This window comes from Pelodiscus sinensis, chromosome 2, assembly GCF_049634645.1.
Source record: "Pelodiscus sinensis isolate JC-2024 chromosome 2, ASM4963464v1, whole genome shotgun sequence".
Taxonomy (NCBI): domain Eukaryota; kingdom Metazoa; phylum Chordata; order Testudines; family Trionychidae; genus Pelodiscus; species Pelodiscus sinensis.
In genome coordinates this window covers 100879415-100901012 of record NC_134712.1, presented here as the reverse complement: position 1 = coordinate 100901012, position 21598 = coordinate 100879415, and the positions used below count along the sequence as shown (strand labels likewise).

Here is a 21598-nt window from a genome sequence, read left to right as displayed (position 1 = left end):
AGGGGATCTCCACACACTGTCCCTGCCTCCAGCACTAATGGCTGGAAACTGGCCAATGGTACCTGCAGGAGTGGTGCTTTCAGGCATGGCCAGAGCGCAGAAAGCCGCTGCCTCACTGTGCTCAAGAGACATATTTGCCAGCAGCAGTGAGCCACTTAAGAGTAGAGTGGGACCACCATGGCATCAGGAACATTTGACACAGAGCGGCAGTCAACTCCCCGGGAGCCAGTTCGCGTCTGGAGCTGGCTTCTAACTGTGAAGGTTAATCGATAAGCCCAAGCTTATTGGTTAACTGTGTGCATGGTTACACTTTCACATTCCCTAATGAAGATGCCATGTATGCTGATGGGAGAGTTTCTCCCTTTAGCATAGGCACTCTACATCCCTGAGAAACAGTAAGGCTACGTCTAGATTGGCAAGATTTTGTGCAAATACTCTAACGCAAAACCTCTTGCGTTAAAGAGTATTTGAGTAACAGAGAGTCTACACTGGTATGTGTCTTTGCGCAAAAGATGTGCTTTTGCGCAAGAGCATCTGTGCCAGTGTAGACGCTCTCTTGTGCAAGAAAGCTCCGATGCCCATTTAAAACATCGGGCTTTCTTGTGCAAGAAATTGATGTTGCCTGTCTACACTGGTCTCTTGTGCAAGAACTGTTACGCAAGAGGGCTTATCCCTGAGCGGGAGTGTCAGAGTATTTGCGCAAGAAGCACTGATTTTATACATTAGAACGTCAGTGTTCTTGTGCAAGTACTCGCGGCCAGTGTAGACAGGTGGCAAGATTTTGCGCAAAAGCAAAATCTTGCCAATGTAGACATAGCCTAGGTATATTGTACATGGAATGTGAAAGTGTAACCAGCCACCCACCCTTCAACATAGTGCTTGTCAACACTGGGAGTTAGGGCGGTATAACTGTCACTCAGGCATATAGATTTTCCAAACCCTGAGCAATGCAGTTATACAACATAATTTTGTAATGTAGATTAAAGCTAGTACATTTTAAAAACACGCTCTCTTTCTCAGTGAAAACAAGGCCATAGGAGAAAGGAGAGTTACAAGAGAAACTGCTTGTTAGCATGCAAATATCAGCTTTTTAAAGTTCTGTAAATTGTGAGCTTTTAATTCTCCACTCCTGCTCACAGTTAGAAACACGAACCAAATGCATACTATAAATAAACGTATACAAGAAAATAAGCGCGTAGGCTATGATTGCTCATTCTACTCCCAACGAAAAAGGTGCATCTTTTGGAGCATGAATGTTGCCTGACTGCATGGAAGTCATGATACTAAGGTGATTTGTCTATTTTAGTAGTTTTGTGTGCAATACTTCAATACTTATACAAGGTTTGTAAAAATAAACCTTAGTAATATGAAATCACAGCACAAAATCTATTAAATCTTTGAGATGTAGGGAAGGTACCTTTTTGTGCATATATGCAAATTTGCACGTAACTTGAAATGTAATTTAGCATATTTCTTTTAAAATATAATCAAGTTCTTTGAACTATTTTCATCTTGATAGTTCCTTACACTTATATCAAGGCAAAGCAAATAAGCTTGTTGGGTGTACATAATGTATTACAAGAAGTTTCACCTCAGTATAATGCTGATAAAGAGTATTTCATATTTCTAATACCATAATTATTTGAGTTCAGAAGGGATCTTCCCACATTTCTAATAATTAGGATTTTAAAATTTGTTTTCTGGTGAAACTTAGTACTATTTCATTAATTTCCCCATGTTTTGGAGAACATTTTAGTTTGAAGACGGAAAGGAGGTGGAGAATAAGCAGCACAGGAGTTGTATTTAGTGGCTAGTCCAGTAAAATTCATTACCAACACTTTATTTTAAAAAAGGCTTTTTAATTTCATTTCAGTTCTGTAGTAGATGGATTTCTGCCATCATCTACCTCTGGTTCATCTACCACTTCCTGTAATTCATTCTCCAGCTCACTATCTTGAGATAATCCAATGTCACCATCCAAAGAATCTTCACTGTATTTGTCCAGTAAATATTTCTGTGGAGTGATATCATTATCAAAGGGATCACTTATTTTCTTCTTTTTCGTTTTCTTTTGCTTTTGTATCTCAACCAGCTGCATCCGCTGTTGCTCTGCCCACCCAATGCCTTCTGTGTCCTTCACCCTTTTCATAGTCTTGTACTCCATTATTTGCTTATTGAGCACTTCATGGTTGATCCCAAAAAGATTAGAGGAGATGGACAAAGCTGATGTGTCAGCAGATGATTCAGTCACTGAAGATGCTGATTCACTGCAGGGAAAACAGGATTTTTTAACAGGCACATGGTAAACTGTACTAAGAAACTTTAAGGCACAATGACCTATACTGAGCTTCTTTAACAGCAGATCACCTCATGAAATCAGGAGATCGGAAAATCCTTTTTAGACTCTCAGATTCCAAAGCCAGAAAGGACCATTGTGATAATGGAGTCCAGTGGATCTCAAATTTCATTGCATCATAATGCTCTTCTGACAACAAAAATTACTACACTAGCCCAGTTGCAGGAGCAAAGCCTGAGCATAGCCAAGCCCTGCAAAGCCAAAGGGTGGCAACCATGGGTGGGGGCCTGTAACTTGAGCCCCACCACTCTGGCTTCAGCCCCAAACCCCAACAAATTTAACTCCAGTCTTGCCAACCCCACTAAAACAGGATCCCAACCCATTATTTGAGAAATGCAAATATTTATTTAAAATCAGATATCCCTAACTGAAAATACTTGCTGCACAACTTCAATTAATAAACAAAATAAAAAAACCCCACCTAAAATTGTTTCCAGCCAAAGTCTCTTTTTCTCCCTCAGGTCCAAAATCCGCAACTGCCAATAACCTATCAATCTGTAAACAGTTGGGGAAAAAAAAAATCCACTATTAATACCCTTCTGATCACGTTCAAAAAAAAATAAGCCAGTATGAGACACAGTGAACAGGTCTGTCTCTTTTACATATCAGTGTGGTTGCGTCCCCCTCTGTTTCTGGAAAGTATTTCAAATTGATCTGTAGTCTATATTATTATAAAAGGAGAGGAGCCTGTCATGCCATCTGTCAGAGAGAACATTTGAGAAGTTTCTAGGTGGAGGCAGGTCCCCAGCCCCACCCCCTTTGCTGAGGCCCCACCTTCATCAGGGGAGGGGAGAGGAACGGAGGAGGAGGAGCAGTGAGCTAAGCACAGTGCATGCCCCCCTCACCACAGGGAGGGAAAGAACGTGTGTGCGCACCCCAGCATCCCTGAAGCAGCAGAAGAGGATATATGACCCAACCCCACTACGCTTCCCTAGGAGCAGCGGGGAGGGAGGCAGCCCCTCAGCCCAAGCCTCCCCGGCTTGAGGAACAGCAGGGAGGGAGGGGGCCATGTGTATGTCTACTGCCACAATGGGATGGGTAATGCTAGTTTCAATAAAAGTCATCCACTTAATTGACAAGACCTTTCAATAAATTCTATGAAATGTCCTGTAGGGAATAATTCTACATTAGGCTTAGAATGGAGTGGATCTTTTCATAGAGATAGTCTATGGAATTGCCAGAAGGTAGAAATCTTACTGGGACCTTTACATCAAATGAAATAATTAATTCATGGTCTACTATAACTTTCAAGGGTTTGGCATATACTGGATGTGGCCCCAAGAGAGAATTTCACTTTTGGTTAATTAAGAACTCATTTTAGATTTGGCTTCATTTCGTTTTTGCATGTCCTTCCCTTTACCAACGTACATGTATTTCAAATATTCTGCCACTCTCTTCCCCCATTTGGAAATTGTCTGTCCCAATCTTACATATAAGAATAGTAGTAGTTGTGTGAGGGGGTTGGTTTTTTTTTTTTTTTTTAAAGAGATCAGTCTGTCCAGTACTGTAAATCCTTAGCGCATTATAGGTTACCTTTAGTTGTAAAACTTACCAAATTTTGTAATATTCCTTTTCTGTAATTTTTCCTCTCTAATCAGTCTTTTACTCTTTTTGTATTTTCTTTTTATTAGAAGGTAAAAACAACAGTCTCTCTCTCCCCCTCTTTTATGATTTATAGTTTTCTTCACTGGTGGTTTGATATGTTTTTTTAGTTTATTTGAAGTATATAAAAATGGGCTTGAAAGATAGGTCCTGTAGCAGAGATTTAAAGGTCATTCTGGGTGTTCTGGTGATCACTGTTAGGTTGCTGAGAAAGCCTGGTGTTACTTCTGGAGAGATAAAGGAATTAGATCTGAAGGCTAGGACAGACAACTAAATAACCCTAAACTGAACAATACTGTATCTACACTTTGCCGTATTACTACACTTAGTGGTGGCGGTCTAGAAAGTCACTCTCACAGTGGTGGGCTTATCCTAATACAACACTTTCGGATTGGGCAACAAAATGGCAAATGAAATTTAATGTTGATAAATGTAAAGTAATGAACATTGGAAAACATAATCCCAACTATATATAAACAATATGATGGGGACTACAGGCAGTCCACGGGTTACATGGATCCAACTTACATCGGATCCCTACTTACAAACGGGGTGAGGCAACCCCGCACTAGCTGCTCCCCCCCAGCAGACCAGGGAGACGCGAAGCTAGCGGCCCCCCCCCCCAGCAGACCAGGGAGATGCGGAGCGGCTTTTCTCAGCAGACACCTCAGCTTGAGAATAAAGGACTAATGGAAGTGAGGTGTGGGAGAATAAAACTGAGCTCTGGAGAAATGTTTGGCTAGAGTTTCCCCTACAATATGTACCAGTTCCGACTTACATACAAATTCAACTTAAGAACAAACCTACAGTCCCTATCTTGTACGTAACCCGGGGACTGCCTGTAATTTGGCTACAACTACTCAAGAGAGAGATCTTTGAGTCATAGTGGATAGTTCTCTGAAAACATCCACTCAGTGTGCAGTGGCGGTGAAAAAAGCAAACAGAATGTTAGGAATCATTAAAAAAGGGATAGAGAAGAAGACAGAACATATCTTATTGCCTCTGAAAAAAACATGCTATGCTCCCATCCTGAATACTGCATACAGATTTGGTCGCCTCATCTCAAAAAAGATATTTTGGCATTGGAAAAGGTTCAGAAAATGGCAATAAAAATGATTATGGGTTTGGAACCCATGCAGCCATGTCCACACTATTATTTATTGCATGTTAGCGCCAATTAAGCTAGCACAAGTCTGTCTATGTGGGCTGCTACAAAAAAAAAAAATCGCAGTTACAATGTAGACCCACCCTCCCCGCCCAGAGGAAAATCAGCCATTCACTTCATATTCCTATTGCACTGGCAAAAAATGAAACTCTGCCTCTTCCAGATTTCTAGTTGAGCAGTGGATGTTCCTGTGATGTGGATAATCATGATAATTATTTAACCTGATAAATATCAGTGTTATGTCTAACGGTCTGCCAATATAAGTGAAAGGACCCATGAATTAGCTCAATCTTTAATGTTGTTATTCTTGAATGTTAGTCATTCTTCACAAGATTCTAGAGTATCACTGTGCTCTCTAAGTCATGGGACTCTCACAATCCTAATAGCACGTCCACTCACACTCAATCATAATGAATTCCTAAGAGGATATTACTCCTCTAGAAGTACTTCTCCTGGTCTGCAAGCCTGCTGCTTCAACAGGCTGAACCTCTGTGGTTCGGGAATCTCTGACCTGCAACACCTGTGGTCCAGTAGGACCACAGATGTTGCTGGACCAGAGAGCTTCACTAGCAGAGATTGCCAATGGCTGGCAGGACAGCAGAACCAGCGGGGCTGCCGGAGCCTGCAGGGGTGGCAGGCAGCTAAGATGGCAGGGTTGCCTGAGCCAAGCGGGGCAGCAAAACTGGCAGGGCCACCGGGAGCGCAGTGGGAAGGCTGGCACTCCTTTACCTCTTCTGGTCCAGCAAACTCCCTTGTCCGGGATCAGTTAGGTCCCCAGGGTGCCGGACCAGGGAGGTGCAACCTATAGTTAGACATTATCCTCAATATACAATATCCGTGTTTCTATTGGATTCCAGGGATTTAAAAAAATATTAAACAATTGAACCAGCTGCAATGCAGTTAACCAGCTGGCCACCATTAACATTGCTCTGCTTCCTTTTTTGGCATAAAGTTACAGAAACAGTAGTTTCCTGTCTTTCATTTGAGATTATTTGATGTCTCACTCCTAGGTTAGTTTATCTATCTTCCGGAAACAGCTTTAGACACTGTTCTTCTCTTCAGAAGTTGTTGCAGATTAAGTCAGCAAAACTAATGAAAAAGTTAACTTTACTTTCTATTGCCCCCAAAGTATCAAAATAATTCAAGACCCTTATCAAAACATTGAAAAAGCTTGTTGTCAGACACAGGGAATTGTTCTTCGATTTAAATGGTTTTACAGACATAAGTGAGCAACAATGTGCCTACTTTAACATTACACCTATTAACTCTTCTGTGTTTTTTACATGTCTCTTCTGGAACACACTGCAACATGTGATGCTTGCATGCCAAGTCAGTGATTGTACTTTACCTCTTTTATAGCTGCAGCTTCTTTGTCTTTAACAAACACTATTGGAGGAACATTTCTCAGGACCTGATGGGTAATCAAATGATGCCTGGAAAAAATAAAATATCTTCAGATACGAACAACAATTACAGCATCTTTAGGGAAGACGCAATATTTGTTAAATAAAAATGCAAAGAAAAACACTGTGAAGCATGAGTATTGTTTGCAAAGCTTACGGGGTATCAGTTCAGATGACAAATTCTAGTATTTCAGAGGAGCATTCTGTTACATAAAAAACAGAATTTCTCAAGTCAAGCTGCAAATTAGATCGATTTTGTTGGATGAAGATGCAGACTATAGGAAAGCTAATGAAGCAAAGACTACCACGATGTTACTGAACAACTCAGTGAAGTGAATGCATGTGTGTCCATAAAGATGTGACATTATAGGGCAGCTGGAGTATTTTCTACTGCTCCCACATATACAGGATTTTCTGTACACCAAAAAGCTTACACAGTTTAACCTTTTTTAAACTTGAGAAAATGAATTCCTTTCCTTACAGCTAAAAAGTTTTCAGGAATATACAGAAAAAAACTCAGTGAAGAAAAGACGTGTAGAAGCTGTAGAAACCATTTTCATATTTAGCTAGAAGCCATCTTGTATGACAGAAACCATTTCAGCTTTTCTCTCAAGCACGTAGACCAGAGTGAACTTTCTGTCACCCCGTGAGAAGAGGCCTACAGGATAGGCTATTGGTGTGTGTTAATTGGGCTGGTTGGGACAGGAGATGTACTCCCTCGTACCTGTCCGCCATCTTGTTGATAAGGCTTTGTTTTTCCAAGTTTAATTAATGATTTCTGTAATTGGATGCCCTGACGACAGACTGTTTGGTTAAGGGGATAAAGATACTAGGATTGACTGTATTAGCAGCCTTACTGGGCCCGACTCTGCTGGGACCACGGTTGGCTCATGCTGTGCTTTATTAATTAATAAAGCTGTTTGTTAGCTGCCTAAACAGAGAGGAGCGTTTTTTGCTTCAACAGACGGGTAAGCAGGTAGTTGCAGATCCTGGATTTTCTGTCTTGTGCTGTTCCAGGCTGCTACTACCTTTTACAAGCTAACGATTAGCAGGAGTGAAAATAATTTACATTTCTTATAGGTGCTGTCATATCACAACTCCCCCCCCACTTCACCAGTAGGCGGGTGGCAGGAGGGTTGTGATAGGACAGTACCTGAAATAAATTTAAGTGTGAAATGGAGTGTGGGAGGTTCAGGGCAGGGGGCTGAGGTTTGTATGGGGCTTAGGAAAAGGAGGGATGTGTGGGGTGCAGGAGTCAGGGCAGGGGATTGGGGATGTGGAGGGAGGGGTTAGCACAAGGTGCTGAGGGTTTGGGGGCTGCAGGAGTCAGAGTTGGGCAGGTGAGGAGGGGCTCAGAGCAGAGGGTTGAGGTACATGTGGAAAGGTGCAAGGGTCAGAGTTGGGCATGGAGGGGCTTAGGGCAGGGGGTGTGCAGGCATCGGGGGGGGCCTCAGGGCAGAGGTGGCAGGTGTGTGTGTGGGTGCCATTTAAGTAAAGGCAGGGCATTTGAAGCCCCCTCCTTCAAGATTCACACCAAGACGCTGCTTGCTTTTCTTCCTCTTCCCCTCACAATCAGGGATCAAGAGGAAAGAGCACAGCTTGAGTGCCTCACTGCTCTGCCCCCTCCCCTCACCATCTAGCAGCGAGAGGAATGCATGCATACTGTGTGCTTTCCTCTCGCTCTGATAGTGATGGGATGCGGAAAAGCAAGCAGCATCCTGGTATGAATCTCAGGAGAGGGGACTTCAGTCCCTCCCACCATCCCTAAATGGAGCCTTTGTGGGGAAGCTAGGGGCAGGGGTCCGGCCTGGCCTGAGGGCAGTACCTTATAATTGGGGCACTTTTCTGTAAAATGTTTTCAATACGCTCATCTTCCAGTGCACTTTCAGCAGGGTTCCAATACACACGACATGCTGAGAAGTCTGGAGCCAGGGCTACCTGCAAAATGCACAGATTTTTATAAATACAAGCTTCATGTAGTAAAGCATTCAGACTCGAGGAAAAAGCAATTATAAAGCAACCTAGTTATGGTATACAAACTTAGGTAGAGAAAGGGTTTTTGTAATATCTGGACAGCACTTAGTAAAAGGCAAGTGCTATCATAATACAAACAAGTCTAGAAAGGATATTTATTATTTCTAGATATAGTTGTTAGAAAGCAGGCACTCGCTGGGAAAAGGAAGAAGGAAAGTAAGCCAAACTTTGGTTCTTTTCAGCCTGCTGTTTCATAGCAGTGTTTTGGAAGAAATGAGATTCTTTCTCCATTATCATTCAGAAGAACCTGCACTGGTACAAAATATGTCAAACTGAATCCCAACTGTTAGTTAATACTATATGAATTTAGATAATCAATGCAGTAACAGTCTTTAACCATCTGGGTTAAATTCAGATGGTTGTCACTTCTACTACTGAAGGATGACAGAAGAAAAACTTAAAGCAATGTACTTTTTCAGAATTTCATTCATATATTTAAAAGTTTCTGTCTGCTATAAATTTCCCCTTCATCCAAGCTAGCAGGCGTCTTAGAGAACATTACTCTGAGATAGCGGGTTCAGCAAAATTCTGCAGATGCAGCTTGAACAACATACGGGTCTCACAAAAAAAAATGGTTGAGGAAAGAGAGAAGCATAAAGCTATTCATTAAGAGATGGAATTCAAAGGCTAAGCAGTACAGCTTATCTTAGAAACCAATTTTTCTACTAAGTAGCTATCTACAGACATTGGCTAAAAGAAAAAAAATCAATTTGGTAAGAATAAGTATTTTCCCAAAGACTAAAATTATCAGAGTAAAATATGATATAGGATAAGGTAACATTGCTAGTCTCTCCAGCAGCAGAACTGTTTCCCAAGGGACCGGCTAGGCCATTCCTTATTCTCCTTATGCATGCCTGTACCACATACTGTACCATGTGTCCTCCCCTGTAGCCTCTCCCCCTTAAGGAGAGACTCGCTTCTCCAGAACATACACCCTTGATCACTTTGTTTCTTAAGCAGCAAATTGGACAGTCCCCAACCAGCAAATCAAGCCTAATCCAGCATACATTTATGCACATGAATAATTTTACTCATGTGAGTAGTCCCACTGACATCAATTTAAATAGGACTACTCTCATGAGCGCGTACAGAGTTCGCAGGGTTGAACCCTATGTAAGATTTTAAATTTAATGTACACTTAAAACATTTGGTAGGAAGAACAGAATTTTTCTGGACTCGAACTTCTTTACACAGTTCTGCTTATTTTTAAAAAGGAAGAAAACATAAGCTAGAAATGATCATATGAAATTATAAAAATATAGGCAGCTCTACCCTGCAGCATAACAACATTTCAGCTGTGTTACATGGCAACAAAGCCCCTAAGCAACATGGTATAAAGATTCTATCCAAAATATATTAAAAGTTGTTTTCCTTGCTTTAAAAACCAAATTCAGTATTTAGAGGCATTTCTCCTGAAAATGCTAGTTCAGTTTCACCTACAAGGTGTAGAGATTATTGTTCAGAAGAGACAAGATCATGGAAAAACAACACGAGAGAGAGTTCTTTAAACACGCAGTTATCTTCTGAAATTGTGAAATACAGGAACATGGCATACTTTTTTTTGTATGGCTTCTTTTTAAGAACACTCCTTGTTGATCTTCTCTACTGGATTGCCAGTCAACTTCCTGCATTAGTGTGCTCCTCTCCAGCAGAGCTATTTCTGAAACTAGACTCCAGTACCTTGATAATGTGGAGTCCAAGGACTTTTACTTTACAATCCATTGTAGGCTATTATATTTCTCTCACTGAGAAATGCTCTGTGGGTGGAAAGAGGTAACTTTAAATTTTTGGACACAAAGTAATCTATATTATTATAAAAGGAGAGGTGTCTGTCATGTTGTCTGTCACAGAGAACATTTGAGAAGACTTGAGAAGTTTCTAGGGCACGGGTGGGCAAAAGGGCCTTCATGGGCCAGATTTGGCCCACCAAGCAGGTTGATCCAGCCTGCGGAGGCTCTACTGCTCCTCCGCCCCCAAGCCAATTAGGGCTGGGGGCAGGGAAATGCATGAAGTTTCTTCCGCCCTGCCAGGAGCATGCGGCGCTTCAAAGCACCGCATGTTCCCAGCAAGGCGGCAGGAGGCTTTGAGTGCTCCCCCGCCCCCAGGCTCTGATTGGTCTGGAGGTGGAGGAGCCCCTTTGCCCCCCCTTCCCACTAAGCACCCATTCCCCTGGCGATGGGAAGGGACTTCCCGTGCTCCCCCACTCCTAGACCAATCATGATCTGGGGGTAGGGAGCATCTTAGCCCCGCCCCTTCCTTTTAAGGCCCCACCTATTCCAGTGCACCTCGGGGCCACTTCAAAAATTTTTGAAGTGGCCCCTGGCAAAAAATTATTGCCCACCCCTATTCTAGGGGGAGGCAGGCCAGTCCCCAACCCTAGCTACACCCCGCTGCCTCCGCTGAGGCCCCACTCCCACCACGGGGAGGGGAGGAGGAGGAGCAGAGTGCATGCACCCCCTTCACCACAGGATAGGGAAGAGTATGTGTGCTCCAGCATCCCGGGAGCAGCAGGGAGGGAAGAGGTCCCATGGCTCGAGCTGGCCCAAGCCTCCCCAGCCCTGCAAGCAGTGGGGAGGTAGGAGGCCATGTGTGTATGCCCCCCCTCACCACAGGTATGGGAAGAGCCCTTGTGCGCTCCAGCATTCATGGAGCAGCAGGGAGGGAAGAGGCCTGCAGGTTCTCCCTGCTGCTTCCATAGCAGTGGGGATGCAGAGCCACATGTGCCCCTGAGAACAGGGTGCCCAGTAAGTGCCTTACCCCAACTCCCTCACACTCAGACCCCACAGCACACCCATGGCTCAGCAAAATCTTTAATTCAGTGCACCCCGTTTTCCAGAGTTGCCAGATTAGAGGTTCAAGTGTACTTATGTGCCAAACATACTAAGCTTCCGGACTGCAACACACTTGTAGCTATATATTAATACTAAATAACACAAGTTTTTAATTGATTTAATATAAAAAAGCTTGCAAACATATTAGTCAAATTATATCAATACTGAAGTCTCTCCCCTACAATTGCTATCTGTGGGACAGCCCACAGTCTGCAATAAGAACACCATGGTCTCTTCCTTCATTACAAAACAACAGGGCAAGCATCTTCCAGCAAAGGGAAAACCCTTGCAATCAGGCTAGAAGGAATTACAATATACTTCCTCAAGACCACAGAGGACAATATCATTTCTGCAATGTGCACACATCTTTACAGGACTTGAAAAAAGTCAGTTCAAGATTCAAATCCCAATTCATCTTCAGGTACTAGGACGCATTTTCACACCAAACTTAAATGTAGTTCTCTTAAAAAAGTACACAACACACACAAACCTGAATTTTCCAGGATATGATGATATTTTACTGGTTAGACAATATAAAAAATGTATTTCTAGGCCAGGGTTGAGTGTTTTGGTCTTTGTGTAAATCTCTCAGGAAAAGGGAGAGATTAACCCCGGTCGTGAATTATGGAACAGTACTGATGAGGATGTATCCTCTTTTCCTAATTGGAAATCTGATGGCCAATACAGGACTATAAGAGTTGCAATGAAGAGTGGTAATAAACAGAGGATCCTCCAAATATGAATCCAAAGCAAATGTTAAGATTTTTCAGAGCTCACTTCTGCACACACCATCTTGCCCCACTCCCAGAGGAAGACAGAATAAGCATAAGACATGCTATAATATGTCAATATCAGTAATTCCTTATATATATATATAATTCTATCAGGAGAAAAACCGTTTTATGAGAACCCCTCTCTCAAATTTTGAAAAGTGTTAAAAGACGCATTAGCCCCCACAGAGATTCAGAAAACCACTTAGGAACACAGGAATCCCCCAACAAAGAAGATATAAGGAGGAATAACAGGTAGTTCGATTTAGGGCTTTAATTCGAAATACCGGGTCCCTGCCACGTGTAGACGCGGGCAGTTTGTCCGGACTTGTAAATTTCAAAAAATGGCGACCAGCCGGGAAGATGCAAATCAAGCGCGGGATATTTAAATCGCGGGCTTGATTTGCAACTTCGAATGCCTACATTAGCCTCTCTAGTTCGAACTAGGGGGCTAGTGTAGACATACCCTAAGAAACTTGTTACATGTAATTCCTTATCTTAACAGTAGTTTGAATAATCATCTCTCACAAAGTGGGATGCCTCCCTACTTGGGCCTGATCCTTCTTAATATTCAGTTCCAGGTGGTTGCAGTAGACATCTTAGATGTTAAAACAGGGGTGCCCTGATGTCTGACAGCAGTACCTGCTATCTGGTTCCCCACCTATAGAGTTTTTGCCCAAGGTGAGAATTCCTTGTATTCCAGTTTAAACTTTTTCATACTTCCAGTGAAAAAAAATACAGCTGTTACAAGTTCTCCCCTTGGGGTTATGTCCCCCACACCCAAAGTCATAACTGCTTCCACACACCGCTGGCCACGGCTCCATTCTAATCGGTCTCTACCCTCTTATGTCAATGTTCACCAATATATGTTTCCAAACTGGTCTGACGGTCAAAACGCCTGGTGGCCTCACCCTTGGCGCGTTTGCTTGGTTCGCCCCAGGGACGGGGAAAGGGGATTCGGGCCCTCCCTCTCTCCGAGCCCCAGCCCAGGGCCCTAAGGCGGGGACCATAGTCCCTGCTCAGTGGAGGGGGCCGTAGCCTCTAAACCCCTCCACTCATGGGTTCCACGGCCCTGCCCTGGGCCACTTCTTTCCCCGTCCTGTGTTTAGTTCTGGCCTGTTGGGTCGGGGCCAGGACTCACCACTGCCATCCCGTCCCATGTCTCCCCGCAAACCGCTCCGTGCTCTGGTCTCTACTCCTTCCTGTCTGCTGGTCTCTCTGCCTCTCCTTCCTTCCTCCCCCTCTTCCGCTTCCCCACGCCCTTTTAAATTCCCCGCCGTGGCATCCGGGGACGGCCCTCCCCCAGCGTCCCCACCCCCACCCTTCGGCGCCCCCAGCGTGACGTCACGGGCGACGTCATCTGCGGGCGGGCCGCGTTTCCTGCTTTGACACGTGCGCTCCCCCCAGCTGCTCCCTGACTAGGGCTTCCCAGCGCATTCCCGTCCCCACTGAACCCCGCCCCCCCGGGCTCCATGCCTCGGGGTTCGGGGTTGCTTCCAATGCAGGGCGGAGGCGCCCCGTCACAACAGCATCCATCAGATGACCTGGCCACAGGAAAAGCAAGACTATCCATAGATCATTGTCCCGAGTACCAGACCATTAAGCTCTTTGAGTACTACTAATGGCCCTCACTTAGCCCGTCTAGATTAGTAAAAAGCTTTATACTTCATATTTCTAACTTCAAATACAGGAATGATATATGCACACAAACAGAATATACACATTCAGCAAATTATAAATTAAAATATGTTACATGAGATTTTTGCATAAAGTATATTTGAGTTATGTCATATTCTTATTCATAAGAATATTTCCATAAAGAATATGTCACAGCAGTTATACCAACCAACTGCATTTTTGCCAGTATAAACTGTCCCACAGGGAGCCGTTTGCAGGCATAGTATATGCGCATAGCCATACTGGCAAGCATTCCTAATGTAAACACAGCCTAAGTCTCTGACCATGTGCTGTAATCCTGCCAGGCAAACTGCTGTTCCCTCACTGAGCATCATGGAAGACAGTGACATCTACATGGTGCAGCAATTTATCCGCTTAGATCAGAATGCAGGACTGGGGCCTAAAAGTTGTTTTTGAATACAGTAATTCCTCACTTAACATGTGCCCACTTAACACGTTCTCGCGATAGCACCATTTTTTTTTTAGGGAACATTTTTCAAACAACATGACCCCGTCCCTGCAATAACACGATTTCCCCTAGGTCTGGCCGGTGGCCAGCAGCTGTGCGAGGCTTCCCCTGCCTCCTTACAAAACAAGTGGAGGTTTGCCGCTCACCGTGCAGTTCCCCGGTGACCCCCTTTGGCCAGGAACTGCACTGCAAGCAGCAAACCAACCAACTTTGTAAGGAGGCAGAGGAAGCCCCAGGCAACTGCTGGTGACCGGCCAGCTGGGGAAACCCAACTGCCGGCCGCAAGCCTCCTCCCCTGTCCTTCCCTTCCCTTCTCCAGAGCCAAACACCTCCCCTCCGAGCCATAACCCAGTCCCCTTTCTCCCCCAACCTTACGTCCCGGTCCTAGCTGCTAACAAGTGCAGGCTGGAGCTGCGAGCGCACGTGCGCTTGAAACGCAATCCCCACCTTTTTCATTATTTTCAATGGGAAAATTGACCCCACATAACACATTTTCACTTAGCACGATCATTTCCTGAAATGTATCTACTGTGTTAAATGAGGAATTACTGTATTGTATTACCTTGTCGCACACCTTAATCAAAATGGCTTTGCATGAGCTATAGCTTTTGTACTTGCCTTGGTGAGTTCCAACCTGAGGTCATAAACCTCTTGACTGATTTCACAGGTGCTCATCAGGTCCGTCACAGCTTTATACAGGAGGGAGTTTAAGACCCTTTTGCGTATTGTGTCTTCTTTCCTAGTTTTCTGCTGAGTAGTCTTTAGTATAGTGGCCAACCGGGATGATTTGTACACCTTTTAAAAACAAAAATATTAGCTAAGAAATAGTCTAGATAAATGTACAAAACTTTTTGTAATTCTACTACTTTTCAATTTTATCAGTAAATACGTGTGATCTTAAAAAGTATTCTATTCAAGATTTATTTTGCAGCTTCTTTAATGTAGCCATGTTCAGCAAATCTGTGTTCTAAAATGGAGTGAATATAATCAGAATTTTTTAAAGTTTGCTTTTCAAATTGCACTTTAGATAAAACCTAATAGGTTAGATTTTGCAGTATCCAGGAAAATAAGTGCATAACATGCTTTTCGTAGAATAATTTGAACATGAACTTTCCAGTGACTGAAAAACTTGTTAATGATTCTCCTCTATAGGCCACTGATTTTAATTTGGAGCCTATCAGTAGGAAATTAAAACAATTACAATCAGAAGGTTGCTAAAGAAGGATTATCATGGTTAACTTTCTTGTGGATAGTTATCCACAGCCTAGGGATGTGAACGACTAGTCGACTAGTTATTTCCACCTCCCGCACCCTCCCCCCCCGCCCTGCCCCTATCAGAAAGAGGCAGCAATGAGGGGGAGAGGAGGAAGTGCTTCAAAGTGGCAGCTCTACATGGAGCCCAGGGCCAGAGGGGAATCCTCAGCTGGCCCTGGGCTGCATGCAGTGTTTCAAAGCGGCTGCGCCGCATGGAGTCCGGGGTCAGCTTGAGTCCCCTGCTGGCCCCGTGCTCCCCGCAGTGCTTTGAAGTGTAGCAACAACGCTGGGGAGACTATTCGATTAGCTGATTAATCTAAATTTAACATCCCTTACCACAGCCCAAGAGTCTAGATGGAAAACTTATGCTTGTTTGTAAGGGAGACTGGGTAGGGGAGGTCAGGACCATCCCTAGGGAGGTACAGGGCCTGTGTCAGCCCTCTCCTCTGCCCCAGGTCTGATCCTGCTGCTTCCCTGCTCCACCTCTTCTCCCAAGCCCGTGCCCCTGCTCTGCCCCACATCTTCCTGGCCCTGCTCTGCCCTGCTCCCATCCCAACCTTCACCCAAAGTCTTCCCCAAGTGACACCGCCTGGGAGATTAGTAGAGGGCCTGGCACTGGCAGCAGGGTCAGGCCCAGCCTCACCGGCAGCAGGGCAAAGCAAAGCAACTGACCCTAGTCCGCTCTACTCTGCTAGCTACCTGCCATGTTGCTCCGCTTTCCATCACCCCGGTTGAGTGCGGGGTGGAAGCGCAGGTTGGGTCCATCCCTCCCTCAAGCCCTCTCACCGGAGTACAACATGGCTGGGCGCCAGGGGAGTAAAGTGGGCTGGGGCCAAGTCACTCCTCTTCCTGCCAACACCTGTGATTTCTGGGATGGGCCCAACCTTGCTGCCAGGCTCCCCGATAAACCTTCAGGCTGCCTGGAGCCCCCAAAACCCAGACCCATGGCAGTTGCCCAGAACCGTCCTATGGAAAGAATGGCTGTGCATGAAGTAATATCTTTTCTTGGAGCTACTTTTATTGGTGAAAGCTTTTGAACTACAGAGTACTTTCTTCCCCAGACCTGAAGATGAAGGGAATGTCTGAGCTATGTTTATAAGCCTATGTGCTGAAAACCAGCACCACAGTTCTAGTAAACTCTTCACATGCTTAACTCAATGCAATTTGAAAAGTCCCCATTGATTTAGTAACACCGTTCATACACCTCTGCAAGACTGCCGCTTAGAATTGAATATGTATAAAGATTAGGGATGTAAAAAGTTGTTTAAAAAGGTAACTATGCGATCACTAAACATCTTAGTGGCTAAGCTGCAGCAAAACCTCTCCAGGAAGCTACAGCACATAACCTGCAGCGACGTGGCCGGGTCAGGCCGACTCCGCCACAGATAGGGACTGTTTCAGCCAATCTGCCGGAGCAGCACCTGCCTGCAGTGGGCCCCACGGGGCTGAAGGAGCGCCCCTGCCCAGGGCAGGCAGCAGCTGCTCCAGTCCCTACCCATTATCCAGAACCGGTAAGTCTCACCCTTTAAGCGTGAGGCTTACCGGTTAACCTTTTACATCCCTAATAGAGATCAGGCATGAAAGAATGGCCAGGATAGCGCCACCTTAGACAGAACAGGAGGTCACATACAACCATTTTTTAAATAATAACTGCAAGGCTAAAATGTGAGCTTTTCCAGTGAGCCTCAGACAAGAAAATTCTAGAAACTTTGTGAAAATTGTAACCAGTTGGACATGACCCTCCCCCCACCTCTGGCGTCTAACTGGGCATACTCCTCTGCTTTCCCCTTGTTAACCCATAATATTTACATTAGGGCCCTCCGTTTAGTATGTCACGTAATTCAATTTATGGTAGGTTTCTGGTTACTTACCTAGAAACCATATTGCTTATATGAATATGGATGTAACCTGTGGAATGTGTGCGAGGTGTGAGTGAGAAATACCCAGCCAGAACGGCAGTTTAGGATCCGTGACCTTTTAAGGTAGACAAAGACCCTGCAAGCAGATAAATTAACTGAGAAGAGGCCAGAAAATCCCTCTCTCGGACAAAATGTAATATCACAGCAGAAACCTGGGACAGGCCCAGAGAAAGTAAAGCCTCCTACAGATTCAAAGGGATCTCCCAAGGAACATCATGGTCAAGTTTCCGGGAAACTGATGCCTGGCCAGCACGCCAGCCACCAACGAAATCAAAAGTAATCTACATTGCACTTGCAGCCTGCCTCCAAACTGCCAGCATGTGTGTGCATCCTTATTCTTAAGAATTTGTACCAATAACCAACCCCAAAAGAAATACCGCTCCAGCTTACTCTTTGTCCAGGTTTATTCCTCAGCAGGTCTGAAGAAGTGCAACAAAAATGCTTGTAGCTTCTGTGACTAGCATTACAAAACAAAAAACCTACACCCCACAAAACAAACAAGATGATAAACACCAAAAACTTGAAACTAACAAAATGTGTGTGAAGCTTAAATCAAACCAATATTTTCTGCAGCAATCTTTCTTCTACTCTCTTATAACATGCCTGATTTAGGTCTCAGTTTCTGTTGTCAGAGCTTCAATTTAATGGCATTATGTGTGTAAAAATACTGATGTGCATAAGTGTTTCCAGGATTAGAACCTAAAACTAAACTCCTTAGGACAGATATTTGTCTTCCTAGGTTTGTAGAAGACTGGGCACATTTACAGCATTGTAACAGAACAATACTGCTCTATCTATTCCATAGATAAAGAGATTGCTAGTCTTTATTTCTAAAATTCTGATGTTTCTTGGTAGTAAATAAATGCATTTTAAAAGTTGCATATGCTTATAAAAGCATACATTTGCCCCACTTGACACAAAGATGGCACTTCTTTAAACTCTCAAAATTTGCACTTACCAGATGAGACCCCAATGTAGGGCTGTCATACCAAAACTTCTTTCTTTTCAAAAGAGAAAAAAAATTAGACATACATGTATACTTAAGTGCCATTCTCCTCTGGAGAAATATCTTCATAAATAAAATGACCCGCTAAATTGAACGCTGTTAAAATTGAACGTCGACCATGGTACTCCTTGTCATGAGGAGTAAGGGAAGTGACTTCCAGCTGTGGGAACGGCAGCAAAGTTTGGCTTAAAGTATGTCAACTCCAGCTATGTTATTTATGTAGCCAGAATTGTGTAACTTACGCTGACCTCTCCCTGTACTATAGACCTGGCCGAAGAAACTGAAAGAACCTAACACAGGGGTTCTCAAAACAATTTTGTTGGTGACCTCAGACTGCAGCCATCATCAACTCTTGCTGGTGGCCACTCTGACCATTTTTCTTAAAATATCTGGTTAACTTTAGGAAAAGGAAATAAATGTACAGGTCCAAATCGTAATTTATCTATGTAGGTTTTTTTTTGTAGACTCAGTAATAAAAATGACTACAGTTGTCTCTATTTCCTTTTTGAACCCAACAGAATAGAAACACAAAGCGCTTTGCATAGTCTTGTCCTTTTTGTTGTTTCTTGCTTTGGTTGAGTTTTCTTTTTAGACTTATTAGCTACTAAGTCTGCATCTGTGAAAAGTGATATTTGCATGTTTGTTAATATTACTTTTCTCAGCAACAGACATGTTAGTTAGCAGGGAGGCAGTGAAAAGTTATATTAATAAACATACAAATATTACTTAACCCGGCAAGCCAGGAGAGAGGAGGAGTGGGGAGAATTAAGCCTTGGATGGAGAGGTAAGCAGGGCAGCAGTGAGGGATGAGCCAGATGAGGGAGAGGCCAGGAATGATGGTGTTGGTGAGCTCAGGACCAGCACCAGAGTCCAAAGCCCTGTGGCTTGGGGACAGCTCCCATCTCTGAGCAGTGGAAACCTGGAGCCCCACAGTTGAAGCCTGCCACACCAGGGTTAAAGCCAGAGGCCTGGATCTCACTGCCCCTGGAGAAAGTGGGTCACTCATACTAGTGGGCTCCAGAGTGGTAAGGCCCAATCCATGTTGGTGGCTCTGGGGAAGCAGATTCGTCTTTGCCTCCCTTCCAAATCATAGCTCAAGAGATTGTGGCCACCCAAAAAAAAAAAGGCCTTTCTGGCCACGTGGCCACATTTGAGAAATGTTGAGTCCTAACGTGTCTTTACAAATAAATTTAATCAGGGACCGCAACTATTAAAATGCCTTACTGTGGTTATTGCAGGATCATTAGATTTAAGGTGATTAGACTTACCTCCACGGGTGTGTCTACACTGCGCAAAAACTTGCCAGCTGTCTACACTGGCTGCTTGAATTTGTGCAAGAGCACTGACTTTGTAATGTGCAAAAGCACGTCTATACAGGGCATGGATGCTTTTGCGCAAAAGCACTTTTTCTGCAAAAGCATCCGTGCCAATCTAGACGCTCTTTTGCGGAAATACTTTTAACAGAAAAACTTTTCCGTTAAAAGTATTTGCGCGAACTCATGCCAGTCTAGACGCAGCCCATGTGTATTACCATGCATATGGCTTTGGGATAATTACAAAACACAGGGCTGTCCATAGCAATGCTGGTGCCCTACGCAGACCAGCACCTGCACTGCTCCCCATGGGCGTGGGGTCACTCTGCAGAGGAAGGGGTTACTGAGGCAGAAACTGTAAGGCACAGGATCACTACAGGGCAGGGACGCTCACCTGCAGTCTCAGGAGCAGGTGGCAGGTATAGGCAATAAGAAGAGGCATATGCCGACAGGCCTGAGGATTCAGGCAAAGCAACAGGTGACTGGAGAGATGCAGCAGTTGCCCCTTGCACCACAAAAGGGGGAAATGCCACTTCTCTCCAGCCAGCGGCTCCTCCTGAGCCCTCGGGTCCACAGGCTCACACCACTGGCCACCACTGCAATTTGGTGCTCCAGATTTCACTGTGACCCACACAGCTAAGTAGTTAGTGTATCAGTAGGAATAGCCCTGACAAAACATCTATAATGCACGTGCCCTAGATTCCCACGTCCCTCAACCTTAACCCCACGTTAGTATAATTTGTGTCCGCAAATCCTTTTAGTTTAGGAGTTTAGCAGTCAGCACACGCTGTAGATTAAGTCACTCGGACTGCAAAAAAACATAGGGGTAGGACGCAGCACTGGCTTCTCTCCTGAAGTTTTGAAAGACACCTCCCTGGGGCAGTGGGCGCAAAGCAGGAGAAGCCGCACCGCAAAACGGCTTAAGTGTAAACAACAAGAAAGCAGAGGGGAGGGAATTCAGGACACGGTTTAATATTAACCGAGAAGGGGTCACAGGAGACTTTTGAGGTGGGACCACTAGACGGCCTCGTGAGGTCCCTTCCCAAGTGTCCCTGCACGCCACTGGAAGGGGGCGCCCATGTAGGCAGAAGCGCTGAGGCAAAGGCAGGCGCAGCTCCGGGGCAAAGGGGATCCCGCGGGCAGCCCGGGCACTTACTTGGTTTTGGAAGCGAATTTTTTGAGCAGGTTCTTGGAGCCGCAGAGCCCGGCGGACCCGTGCAGAGCCCGAAATCCGCCCGCCAGCAAAGCGCCCGCGCCGGCCTCCGCCCCGCCGCCGCTCGCTGGGTTCCGCCGCTGGGCCCCGCCGGGTGCGAGCGCTCGCAGCTGGCGCCATAGGGGCCCCCCGCCTGCCCCCCACATGCTGCAGCGAGCGCGCCGCGCCTGGGACACTGCAGCCGGGCGGGGAGCTACGGCCTGCCCGGCGTGAAACACTGTAAAGGAGGCGCTAGGCCAGCCGCTGGCGGAGACGCAGCTGCGCCCGCCCAAGCGGGAGGAGGAGCCGCTGCTCCCCTCGCAGTTGCTCTCAGCTCCAGCCGGGTCCCACGTTCCCCCCAGCGGGCATGGCCTCTGCCCTCCACCCCTCAGAAAGGAGCCTTGGGCCTGGCGCTCTCAGCCCCGTCTCCTGAGCTCAAAACGAAATATAGCCCTGGAGAGACCTAGCCTGCTGAGCACTGGGGCAGTGTGAACCTAGATCTCCCCCCCTCCCCCAGAGCTGGCTGTATTCCTGTTGAACTAATTAGATTTAGAAAGTGCAGGATCAATCTGTCACTTTTCTTATACACATGCATAGGCATAAAGGG

General features: G+C 45.1%; 1 protein-coding gene across 2 annotated transcripts; it reads right to left on the bottom strand.

The window, feature by feature from the left end:
• Positions 1 to 1824: 1824 nt before the first annotated feature.
• On the bottom strand, positions 1825 to 21272 carry RBFA (ribosome binding factor A). 2 transcript variants are annotated; one of them, XM_075921117.1, is made up of 7 exons: positions 20956 to 21272; positions 18439 to 18481; positions 14922 to 15102; positions 8352 to 8460; positions 6472 to 6556; positions 2778 to 2851; positions 1825 to 2267 (listed from the first exon to the last, which is right to left on the bottom strand). In XM_075921117.1, the coding sequence occupies exons 1-7, from the start codon at positions 21156 to 21158 to the stop codon at positions 1865 to 1867; spliced, it is 1098 nt and encodes a 365-aa protein (XP_075777232.1). In that variant the 5' UTR covers positions 21159 to 21272; the 3' UTR covers positions 1825 to 1864. The 2 variants fall into 2 exon arrangements, with proteins under 2 accessions (XP_075777232.1, XP_075777233.1); XM_075921118.1 differs by having other exon boundaries at positions 18439 to 18477; positions 20956 to 21248.
• Between the last annotated feature and the right edge of the window lie 326 nt (positions 21273 to 21598).